At 43.7% G+C, this 12,999-nt stretch overlaps 1 protein-coding gene across 1 annotated transcript; it reads right to left on the reverse strand.

The window, feature by feature from the left end:
• Positions 1 to 7,008, reverse strand: LOC121543380 (nuclear-interacting partner of ALK). The gene is made up of 10 exons (XM_041853198.2): positions 6,848 to 7,008; positions 4,294 to 4,396; positions 3,893 to 4,043; positions 3,633 to 3,716; positions 3,285 to 3,412; positions 2,898 to 3,046; positions 2,324 to 2,591; positions 1,909 to 2,124; positions 1,386 to 1,601; positions 1 to 1,060 (listed from the first exon to the last, which is right to left on the reverse strand). Exons 1-10 carry the CDS (start codon positions 6,982 to 6,984, stop codon positions 989 to 991), a joined length of 1,524 nt encoding a protein of 507 aa, XP_041709132.2. The 5' UTR covers positions 6,985 to 7,008; the 3' UTR covers positions 1 to 988.
• Positions 7,009 to 12,999: the final 5,991 nt, after the last annotated feature.

A 12,999-nucleotide genomic window follows, 5' to 3' on the forward strand; every position in this document is an offset into this window, starting at 1 on the left:
TGCAGAAAGAATACCATTTTATTAAATCCTCTTAGGAGAGTTAAAGAGCATGCACAGTAGAAGGGACTGCATTGGCTGAATAGAATGAAAGACTAAATCAATGTTATCCCCAAACATTCTCTGATTTCTATGGCACAATTTGTTCTACCTGGTTTAACATCTACTATTAAAAGATTTCCCCAGCTCCCTCCCTTTAGCACTTCAGACTTGCAAACAAGCAAAACAAAAAAGCTTTTTCCAAGTTTTACAAAGTATTTGTGTAACAAAATTGCTTTGCAACACAATTGAGTATGAATAAGGTTTCGTAATCCTATATCTACGTCTTTGTACTCTCTGAAAAACACAGCACAGAAAAAATGACTTCCTCACAGCTTTTAGGGTAAAAAATGTAGTACATGTTTACACTTCTCCACGACGGAGTATACCCTTCGAAGATAATACACTTCACTTTTTTTTTCTCTCCCAGTGTAAGCCAGTTGGCTCTTTCTCACGGGGTAGATTTCAGATTCCTTGTCCCTCATATATTCCATAGAGACACGACAGGACGAGTGCACAGGATCCACATGCAGCCTTCATGTGAGGTAAAACAAATGAGGCAAGGTGCTAGTCTGAGATCAGCCAGTGTCCGTGTGCCGTTGCATTCTGTGGTTCTAAGTTTATTGTAAAGTCAACTCACTTTTAAAAGACTGCATTCAGAACAGAATTTCCTGGGTGGGCAACGTCTGTGAAGAACTCATCGCTTTCGAACCACGTGGCCAGGCAACATTCCAAAGTTCATTGGCAAAACCATCCTCATCGGTACTTCAATTCATACCAACCCCATTCCGTTCCAACCCCCAATGATTGTAAACCAGACTTAACGGATGGGAGAAATACACTGATATGAAACCACTGTCAGTGTAACTAGTACAGTACAGCATACCACAGGAAAGAATATCAATGGAGAATGTCACGATGATCCTGTCTCTGAGGTGGAGAGAGGAAGACCTTACTGAGATGGGGAAGATACCTGCCACTGACGGAATATAGCAAACACCCTTTTAGACTTGTCATGTGGATCCTGGAGGAAAGAGAGAATAGAAGTGAAAGAAATGGCAGGTTGCTCATACAGCAGCGGCATGACCAAATGCTGAAACAGTAACAACGCAATATATACATTGCTCCATTGTAGAACATAGCTATGTCAACCCTTCATATTGTCATTATAGTATATGCCATTTTCACAGACGCTTTTATCCAGAGTGACTTACATCATTGAGCGCATACATTTTCCTTTGGGTGGCCCCAACAGGAATCAAACCTACAATGCTGGAATTGTTAGAGCCATGCTCAACCAAGTGAGCCACAGGACCACCATTTTACCACATCCAAGTTTTGATTCTCACCTGTAGGGGACTGGCTGCCTTGTTTGGGCTGAAGCACTTCTTCATGGGGAGGAGGAGAGTGAGTGCAGCCTTCCAACCCTGCTGATGCCCTCCCTCTTGGCCCAGCAGGGGTATACCACCAGTGGGGTGGGTGTTCTCCTTGCCTACATTCACCCAGGGGCACCAGTCTCTGTGCTGGGCTAGTGGGTCAAACAAAGTCCTATTCAGGGGGCCCTCCTGAAACAACAGAATGGAGAATGTCAACAGGTGACTGTAGCATATGTTGTGGCATGCACCGGAGTAGGGTGAAGTTAGATGCTGCTCTTGGGTCAGCTTAGCAGTTTAACTTCACCTTGAAATGCATTCCCCTCCCCCATGCACCCAGTGACCAAGATCAATTTGATCAAGGCAGACATTTATAGGAAAGGGTGGTGTTAAAACAGATTGTAGATTTGTCTGTATTATATCTGCTACAGAGTATGTACACACATCCCAGGTCTGGACAATCCAGACAAACCTGGTGTGAAAACCTGTAAAGGCTTACAGGGCTACTGGCTGATGAGAGGCACATGCGTTTGGGGTTGCGTTGGGGGCTAGAGCCCCCCGAAGCAGTCCCCTCGCTCCCTGTCCCCTCCCCCTGGCCTCGGCCTCCGGTCATGGGCCTCTTCCCCCTGGGCAGAGGACTGGGCTGCTCCTCGCTGGGGCTGGGAGAGTCCCTGCTGCGGGTGCGGACCACCATGGGGGATGGACTCCCCACAGGCTGCAAAGACACAATCAACAGAGACCAACTTTAACAGACAGATCCACGATTAGCGGTATGAGAGTCCATGTTAGAACATTCTAAAAGCTACAAAGAACAGAGAAATTGGAGAAACAGGTTTGCTAGAACTTCCGACTCATCCAAGTTCCACCTTAACCTATCCGTCCAGTTCATGTGGCCTGCCTTGCCTGAGACCTACCTGCTCTGAGCCTCTGGTCTTGTCCTGGCTCCGCAGCCCCCTGCGGTAGGGAGTAGGAGAAGGGGAGGGCGAGGTGGGGGTCTTCCTGTCCCCCTGGGCCTCGGGTGCAGGCAGGGGTGTAGATGACGTCGGGGTGGTGGGGGACTTTGGGGCGTCTCCCTCTCCCTCTTTTCCTGTTCCCTCCATCTGGTGGAAGTTCCACAGGCCCACTTTGCGCATGCAGAACGAGCAGGTGAGGAGGGGTAGGCTCATGGCGTGCAGAGCTGGGCTGCAAAAACAGCAAGAGGAGAACATGGAAACAAACCTATTAATAAAACATGAATACAGAGGGGGAAAAGAGTTGAGTTAATATGGTAAGGTGCTTTTTGCTTTCCCAGGCTATAATACAAACATTAAAAGATAAAGCAAGCAAATCGGCTACTGCCAGACCTTTTAACTTTCCTACATGGTGATGCCAATTCAATAAAGGCTTTTAAGTGCCACAATCTGGTAAGAGTGACTTGGTATTTTTTGAATGTTACAATGTTTCGCCTCCAATAAAAATGAGACTGAGAGACTTGTTCTCATATCTAACCTTCCAGCCCAGCCACAGAGGGCCACGATGCAGGCAGCCACCTGGACAGCCAGAGCCTCAGAGGTGGACTTCAGAGGGGACCTGCCCTGCTTCTTCTGTTCATCCTCAATCAACTGCAGTAGAACGCTGATCACATCCTCCGTCAAAGACTGCAGGGAAACAAAGTGGTGAGATGGGAGGGATTCTCTTTGTGCAAAGGATAATGGATTGTAGTGCAAGAAGCCATCTGGGAAAAAGCTAAACTGCATTCTGGAACCAAGGGTTCATAGATAGACCTCCTTTAGTCCACTAGGGGAAGGGGCTAAAGGAAGGGGCTGGTATCTGGACGGAGCCCATCTTTCTATATGTGATTCACTGTTGTGTAGGAACATGGCTCCCCTCCCTCACCATGGTTTTAAGCTGTTCTGGCTTCATGGCAGGTAGCTGCTGCTCCAGGAGACAGGTGGTGTGAAAGCGCTCCAGAAAGGCACTGAGCAGCACTGAGGGCTCGTTTGCCGGGACCAGCCAGAACCGGTCTAAAACGACAATACAACATCCCGGTCATGTTCAGTAAGGCACACAACAGAAATAAAAAATGACTGTTTCTTATTGGACAAGTCCAGGTAGTCCCTCCCTGTTTCAGTACATCAATACAATCTCTTCCTTTTGTTGCCCAATGAGCGCAGCCAAATGTACCCACCTCCATTCAACGAGAGGATGAATTCCCAAATATGAGTGTAAAAAGTTGTGCATTACCTGGGCATGGAAAGTCTGGCCATGGACAAAACTTCTCATGCTGTGTCTGTAGTTGTCTAGTTATCTCTGCTATCCGGGATTCATCTATGGAGCGGAAACAAGTAGGGGCAAACATAGATTAAACCGCTAAAATTATTAGCTTATTTAGTGACAAATTAATGACAACATTCTAAGTGTTTTTTTACACAATAAAAAAACAAAAGGCTTTTGTTATAATGGTTGAAAGTTCGGCAGACGTGTCAAACGGTTGCTCTGCTCACATTTCTGGAAGTCCAGGGTTGGTTGGAGTGATGCACAGAGGAAAGCCTGGCAACTTGAACATTTCAACATGTCACACCCCACATTGATCCAGCCATAGCTGGCGCACTTCAGGGGGGAGATAGTCCGGGGCTTTCCTGCCCATCTCAGACAGTGTTCCCGCTAAGGAAACGTTTTACACAGAAAGTTGCACACTAGAAATGATCATACAATAATAAGCATTATTAAATCAATGTGAAAAGTTATGATCTTGATGTGAAAAAGGAAATGTAGGTAATGTTATTAGTGTGTAAAAAGCAACGCAAAGGAGTGCTGGACAACTAAAGTACTACTCAAAATGTTATTCACACAAAACTTTGGCAGTATAACATGTAATGTTGTGGCTTGGATGTGGAAAGGATATAGAGTAGGACTCCACTCTTGTGAAAAAGGCTTCTTTGTTAGATGCTTCACAAAGAACTTGACTGTTACCGTTTGGTGCCACCTTATCCAGCTCCCCCTGAACACTGAAATTCACAAGAAGAAAAAACATTTCACAGAAGGAATTTATTTTAGTTATAGTTATAGGGCTAAACGAACATTCATCAAATACAACAATTCGTATAGGGTACTTGAAAAACATTATGTATAATATTCTGTGTCGCGCACGCTCACGAGTCAGCAACATATCATGTACACAGTGTACCAACCATTAGGAATTAGAATACTTGAATGGACAATAACCTCCTTATGACGGGATAAAGGTCAGCCCTTTTGGTCAGGGAGTTGGTCAACAATGGTTTGCCAGTGCTGTCATAACATATTGTAAATTATACCATGGCATGGTTGAAAACTTGTTTCTGATTGGCTTGAAGGGCATTCTACAGCGTGCATTATTTCACTATAATGCACAGTATATTTGTACGGTAGAATTCAATGAATTCTATAGTTCATTTTAACATGTTTTGTTTGAGCTGCTTTTGAAAGCAAAAGTCGAATTGAAAACAGTATTGGTATTGTTGAATTAGATTTTCATAATAGCAAGCTAGGACTGATGGTTTGGTTAGCTAAACTAGCATGTCTGTTTGGTTACCACGGCAACTACTAGTAAACTTGCTAGCTACTTCAGCGAATGTTGAACACATTTCTACCAGCAAATTAGTTAAATTATAGCCATGGTATGAAAGGGATAATCAACACGGGGCTGTATGCGTTCTCTGGAAAATAATGCAACTCCGTGAAACGCCAGTTCCACTCGGCTTGCGCATCGTGGAACACACCTTCCACGTCGTTTATTATTTTCCATAGAACGCATAGCCCCTTGTTGATCATCCCTTACATAATACATTACATGTTTATTATTATTTTTATTATATTATTATATAATATATTTATCTGCACTGTATGTTTGTTAGCTAGCTAGCCAGTTTTAGAGGAATGATTCTATAAATTGTTTTAATTAACTGCCAATATGCCAACATTCCATTCAAACAATGCAGTCAATCCACAACCATACACTGGCTGAAATCAGTTGATGATAGGACTTAGACAAGTTGTAAATGCAACAAGTACAGAAGGTAGTGCGTACGGCCCAGTACATCACTGGGGCCAAGCTTCCTGCCATCCAGGACCTCTATACCAGGCGGTGTCAGAGGAAGGCCCTCAAAATTGTCAAAGACTCCAGCCACCCTAGTCATAGACTGTTCTCTCTGCTACCGCACTGCAAGCGGTACCAGAGCGCCAAGTTTAGGTCCAAAAGGCTTCTCAACAGCTTCTACCCCCAAGCCATAAGACTCCTGAACAGCTAATCATGGCTACCCGGACTATTTGCACTGCCCCCCCACCCCATCTTTTTACGCTGCTGCTACTCTGTTAATTATTTATGCATAGTCACTTTAACTCTACCCACATGTACATATTACTTCAACTACCTCAACTAGCCGGTGCCCCCGCACATTGACTCTGCACCGGTACCCCCCTGTATATATAGCCTCCCTACTGTTATTTAATTTTACTTCTGCTCTTTTTTTCTCAACACTTTTTTGTTGTTGTTTTATTTTTAAAAAAATTTACAAAATAAATGCATTGTTGGTTAAGGGCTGTTAGTAAGCATTTCAAGGTAATGTCTACACCTGTTGTATTCGGCACATGTGGCAAATACAATTTTATTTGTATCATATAATAGCACACAGCTTTCCAAGAAAACAAACATTTAGATATTTATGATGGTCTGTTTACATATAGTTTAGAGGATATTTATACAGAACATTAGTATAAAACCTGTATAAACTGTATTTATAATTATCTGACAATATTTTTGGATTGAGAATAACTCTATTACACAATTTCTGATATAACACGCTTTACTTTTATTTTCCTGCGTAAGTAAAATCAGGATTATGCCTTTACTGCCGTTCATTCCAATATGCCATTTTTACCTCATTCTGGAACTTCGAGGGTTATGACATAGCCTCTCGTAATTTAATAGGTACAAATCCTAATTTATGCAAACACATGTGGACCCTTGTGAGCCATCAAACATGGTGAAAACATATAACAAAATTCACACTCGAAGACATTGCATGTTACTACAGTGGTGCATGCAGCAGCGACTATGAAATCAATAGTGCAAATAAATGTCTTGATTATTTGTGATAATTCTTTACATTGCATATATGGTTGACCGTTTACGTAACATGCATGTGCGACGCAGCCTTTATAGCCAGCTATAATGGCTATACAGTATTGTAAATAACATCACAGACAAACACAAATTATCTGTCGAGTAAGAAAGACATCAAGAAAAACAACTGACTCGATAAAGTTTGCAACTTGCTTGCTAATGTAATGCAACATGTGGAAACTAGATCCGTAACTAGGCAGCTAGCTAGATAGCGAGCCAGCCAAAGTAAGCTAGCTAGCTAGCTAACTAGTTAGGTCCCTAAAACATTGCATTCATTCTTTCTTCAAAAACTTACCCAGTTGATCTGTTTTCATCCGATAATACACCTGCGTTGAGAAGTTCACGGACTTTCTCTGGAGATGCAAAACCAGATTTTAATTGTCTGTTAGGAGAATTGTCAAGACGACTTCCACGACTGCCAAGAGCCGCCATGATCGGTCGGTGCTAGATGCTAAATCTTCCCCCCTGAAAGAGGAATGCTATCAGTTCCGCTTGGGATAATACCATGCCGACGTTTCAACCCACGTGGCCAATGTTTACAAGTCCATATAAAATATATTTGATTATTCTAAATGCACATTGGCTGTAGGCTACTGTCAAAGTCCATACACTGTAATCGTTATACTGTTACAGTGCTATTTTTCAAAGAAATTATACAACTTTTCCTTGTGAAATCCTTTGCCTTGGTGGTTAAATTATGAAATTCTTAAAGGGAAAATCCACTAAAAAAACGATATATATATATATATATATATATATATATATATATATATATATATATATTTTTTTTTTTTAAATCATTACTCCACTGTTGATACAGTTCCAGAATGTTTTGCATGTCAGCAGTCAGGTTTTGAAGATATATCTGAAGAGATAGCATTGAATTGTACACAGCATATCCTCTCCGTCTATCTTGGTTCGTGCAGGTGACTGGGACCTCCTCCTCAGACCAATTGGCAGTACGCCCAGAACGTTGTTCTGGGAACCAAAAGCAGTATCTCAGTTTCAAGGTCCCAGCTTTGAGAGAAAAAGCCTTTGTGAGGTGTCAGTCAGTATACACATTAATTATGAATAATGAATAATGTAAATCATGCTTATATGACTAGTTTGTGTAGCAGTAGAGGACTGAAAGGGAACGCCCTCTTCAGAGTTTTCATCAAGCTTGGATTGAGTTTGTGAACCTCTCCAGCCGTTATAATAAAGATTTAATCATTTACATTGAGTTTGAGTCCTTAGTGGTGAATTTCCATGACAATCGTGGCGTCATGAACTGGATGTTTCATTTTCTCAACGTGATCCTTCAGTGAAGATCTGAGAGGGAATACCGGTGACGCATTCTTGGGAAGGCGTGAAGGGAAATTCCCATCTCACTAAAAGAGGACGAGGACCCGCCCGTAACAGACCTTCACTGTTGGACGTGTGTGGGAGGAAACAGAACATCTACGAAACCTAGAAGGACAACTCAAATGATTTCAGTAAGTCAATTTAAATTAATTTGTATTTTAACAATAACAATAAAACCAATAAAACTAAACATAAAAATGAAGAAAGGTACCATAGTCTTAAGAAAAGGCTATAACTAGTCTTAGGAGAAGGCTAGAGTGAGGGCAGGAAAAGCACCACTGACAATTGTCTGTAGGCATTTATGAGAAGTGTCTACGTGGTCTGAGAACCACTGATAATAGCACAAGGTGTTATTGAGCATGAGGTGCTATTTTATATGTATAGGAAGCAGCGGCAAGAGAACTGTTGAAGATACATATGCATGCATAGGAGTTAACGACAAGAGAATCGTTGAAGATGCATAAGGAGTAATAAGGGAGATTACTGAGTGTGTTTGGGAATAGTACTAAGTGAATGTGGATGTGAGTATTGTGTGATTGACTAATTAACTGAACAGGGGTTTAGCCCCGGTGTGAGAGTTGTGTGAGTGTGGGATGACTTGTTAAGCTGGATTTTTTTTCTAAAGAGTTCAACAAAGGATTTAGTATGGGAAAGGAAAATAATACGAGTAGGATGGAGGATCCGTGCTGGGAACCAAAAGGGCTGTGTAGTGTAATGGATAAAACATTTGGTAGGGGGGTACTGAACCAAACAGAAGACTGGACCAGATGGACAGATGGAGATTTCCCTGCTGATGGGACACTGGGCACAGAAAAACTGTGAGAGGCCAACTTGAAGAGCAAGAAGGACAAAATAAAAAGAAGAAGCCTGACTGGCCTTTCTCTGAGGGGAACCCTTTCATGGGGCCCCCCTTGTATCTGCCACTGCCAAATCCTCCACCAGCAGACTGAGATGGTGGCCTCCCACCCCCTCATAACCCACTTGGGGGTGGGCCTGTGCCAGCAGGAGGAGCTGTAGGATTAGGAGCTGTTGGAGGGAGAGACTGGAGCTGCTACATTTGTGGGAAGTTAGGGCATTTCTCAAGACACTGTCCTGGACGAGGGGCTCCTGCTGGAGCTGACGGAGGGAGAGACTGGAGCTGCTACAACTGTGGGAAGTTAGGGCATTTCTCAAGACAATGTCCTGGAGTAGGAGAAAGCCAAGGACAGTGGCCGTGCAGGTGGAAAACCCATTTGGAAGAGGAGGTGGACGAGGGGCTACCAACCGTGGGATGAGGCGGAAACAAAATAATAAACTAATAAAGAAAACAATGATGAAGAACCTGAAGAGACCTGTCAACTGCTAAAATTGACCACCTTGTCAACCCAAAACCCCTTTATTGACATTTTAGCTTATCAACCCAAAACCCCTTTGTTGACATTTTAGTTTATCAAACATAGAATTCTGCCCTGTCAAAGAAAACAATGAATTTATCTGTTGCCTGTACTGAAGAAGGATTGTCATTGGGATCGAGAGAAAATTGAATCTTCCCGTGCCTGATGGAACTGTTACTATGCTTGGCACCTGAATGATCAATATGTTGAGGGAAAACTGAGAGAACAATCCCTCTCTTCCCCGTTGCATGCTAACTGGGAAGTGTCTGAACACCTACATTGTACTGCTGCTGTTCCCTCATGCGAAGAGGACCCTGAAAACCAACAGAGATGGTCAAAACAAAAAGAGAAAGTTGAGATAATCATGAATGGGATTTACAGAGGAGAAGACTTCGTAGCAGCTGGAGTGTTGCTGATGGATACTACGATGAGTCTGTAGAAGTCCCTGGCTCTGTTCCCCATTGTAGCTTACCAAAAGCTCCTGGAACACAATGGAAAGATGTGGGTGTTTGGATGAAGAAAGTGATGGAAACAACTGATTGGGTGGCTTGGGAAGGAGAGAGAAAGTGGTCAGCTTCAACAGCAACTTTCTATTCCCCATACTGGGCTACTGCAATGACAGTTCCAAGAAAATAACAAATTCCTGTTGAAACCATGATTGGCTAAAAGATATACCTGAAGAACTGTGGGCTAAATCAAAGACCGACATTGGACGCATGAAAGGAGCTGCACCAGTTGTGGTCGTTCCAAAAAGCACCCACAGACCTTACAAAGCTCAGTACCCGATTAGCAAAGAAGCTGAAAAGGGTATAATTCCCATTCATAGCGCGTTAGTTGAAAGAGGCGCTCTGGTTCCCTGCCAGAATTCGCTCTGTAACACACCAATTTGACCTGTTAGGAAACCATCTGGTGATTATCCTTTTGTGCAAGACCTTAGAATAGTAAACCATGCTGTAGATGCTAGAGCGCCCCTGCTGCCTAACACTGGTACCATTTTATCCCAGGTGCCTCCAGGTAGTTGTTGTTTTTTAGTAATTGATTTAGCTAATGCTTTCTTTCTTTTCTCTTCTCTTGTTGCTCCTGGAGGGAGTATTTTGGTTCAGTATGTTGACGATTTGCTGGTTTTGCTCACAATCAGAGGAGATATGTCATGAGGACGCTCGGCATTGTATATTTTTTTTGGCAGAACATTTTCATAAAGTTTCCTACAGTTTCCCCCAGTAAGATGCCATTATGCCGGAGCTCCGTTAAATATTTGGGTCATGACATTACTTCTGAGAGTCGCGCCCTCTCCAAAGATAGATTAGAGGCAATTAAAGCTTTGCCTAAACCTGTTCTGCCCTCTCCAAAGATAGATTAGAGGCAATGAAATAGTTCAACTGCTGCAGGATTGTGTTTATGGGAGAAAGATGGAGGTGAGTGAAGTTGTGGTCTGGACTGTTTTTGCATGTTCTGATACTGTGGCAATGTCTCCTCTAACCGTACATGTGCCCCATGCTGTGCATGCAATTCTTACACAGGCAAGAAGGCTCATTTCACGCCTGCGAGACTGCTAGACTATCAGAACATTCTGTTGACATTGTCCCATGTTACTCTGAAACTATGTACAATTCTTAACCTTTCAACTCTTCTCCCTACAGCAGATGCCTGTGAAGACCATGACGACTTAAACTATTGAAGTTGACTGTAGCCCTGGGTTGGACTTGTGAGACCCCCCGTTAGACAATACAGACTTTTCATTTTTTGTAGATTGCACAGGCGGCAGAACTATTTGGCTTGACTAGAGCTTGTATTTTGGCAAAGGACAGCTCTGTTAACATTTACACTGATAGTAGATATGCGTTTGGTGTTGTGCATGATATTGGAACATTGTGGAAGAATAGAGGGTTTTTGACCTCGTCTGGAAAACAGATTGCAGACAGTAATCAAGCTGCCCCACACACCCCACACAGATCGCAGCAGTCCCTGCTTCCACTAACACATTTCTCTGTTAATGACTCTGTAGGCTGATGCATCATAGAAGGACGCCTTGGGTGTATGGCTGGATCATTGGAGCAGACCAGCCATGCCCCGTTGTACTGTCCAATTCCTTGCCAAATTGTCACATGGTCAAGAACATGTGTCAAAATGAGGGATGGTGGGATCTTGTAAATAAATATGTGTGTACAGTAGGTTTTACCGTGTTGCCAGAAAACGTCTCTGGTGGTGGGGTTGTACAATGTTTGATTTGCATGACTAACAACGTTGAACCAAACTCTGAAAACAAAATTGATTAAACTATTGATTAAACTAATTGGTGAAACAAGCCTGACATGGGTAAAGGTTATTCCATTGGCACTGATGAGTATGAGAGGCAGATCCCACACAGTCCTGAGCCAAAGGGATCAACGCAGGCCCGGAGTAGTGCCCCAGAAGAGGGTGAGATGAGTCCTGAACCAAAGGGACCAATGCAGGCCCGGAGTAGTGGCCCAGAAGAGGGTGAGATGAGTCCTGAACCAAAGGGACCAACGCAGGCCCGGAGCAGTGGCCCAGAAGAGGGTGAGATGAGTCCTGAACCAAAGGGACCAACGCAGGCCCGGAGCAGTGGCCCAGAAGAGGGTGAGATGAGTCCTGAACCAAAGGGACCAACGCAGGCCCGGAGCAGTGGCCCAGAAGAGGGTGAGATGAGTCCTGAACCAAAGGGACCAACGCAGGCCCGGAGCAGTGGCCCAAAAGAGGGTGAGATGAGTCCTGAACCAAAGGGACCAACGCAGGCCCGGAGCAGTGGCCCAGAAGAGGGTGAGATGAGTCCTGAACCAAAGGGACCAACGCAGGCCCGGAGCAGTGGCCCAGAAGAGGGTGAGATGAGTCCTGAACCAAAGGGACCAACGCAGGCCCGGAGCAGTGGCCCAGAAGAGGGTGAGATGAGTCCTGAACCAAAGGGACCAACGCAGGCCCGGAGCAGTGGCCCAGAAGAGGGTGAGATGAGTCCTGAACCAAAGGGACCAACGCAGGCCCGGAGCAGTGGCCCAGAAGTAGATGGTCATCGGAGAAGGAGAGCCCTGCTGGGCCCTCATAACCAAGAGGACTAATGGAATGGCCACTACCAAGTTTTCTGATGAGTATGACTGTCTAAAGGGTCTGGGAAATAAAGCCTCAGACAAGGACAAAGATTGGTACATTTTCTATGCTTTTAAAACAGCTTCCAATGCAAAATATAATTGCCTCGTTAAATCAGAGGCTTCGTCAATAATTAAATTAAATTAACCAGCGACAATAGGGACGCCCCTCAGGGGAGACAACATCTTTAAAACAGCAATCCCCACAGATAAAAGTAGACCAATCTGGCACAAACATTATGGTAAAAATATAAGGGAAAGACATTTCTATGTTGGTGGATACGGGTGCTACTACCTCCTCTTTTGGTAAAGGTACGGGACATGATTTACCCCTAAACAATAAAACTATAAACGCTTATGGGATTTCCTCCACCCCAGTAATACATTGTGAAACAAAACCCATGCCCTATTCCATAGGATCAATGAATGTTGAAAATGATTTTCTGTATTCACCCACCTTACCGTAACTTGATAGGTAGAGACTTGTTGACTAAACTTAATGCTACAATTTATTGTACCCCAGATGGAGTTTTCGTTGATATCCCAAACGGTGAGATATTAAACCCATGAGTAAGCAGGCAAATTGAACCACTCCCCCAGGAGGAATGGGGGTCTGACACTGCCTCCCAGTC

This window comes from Coregonus clupeaformis, unplaced genomic scaffold (assembly GCF_020615455.1).
Source record: "Coregonus clupeaformis isolate EN_2021a unplaced genomic scaffold, ASM2061545v1 scaf0042, whole genome shotgun sequence".
NCBI lineage: Eukaryota > Metazoa > Chordata > Actinopteri > Salmoniformes > Salmonidae > Coregonus > Coregonus clupeaformis.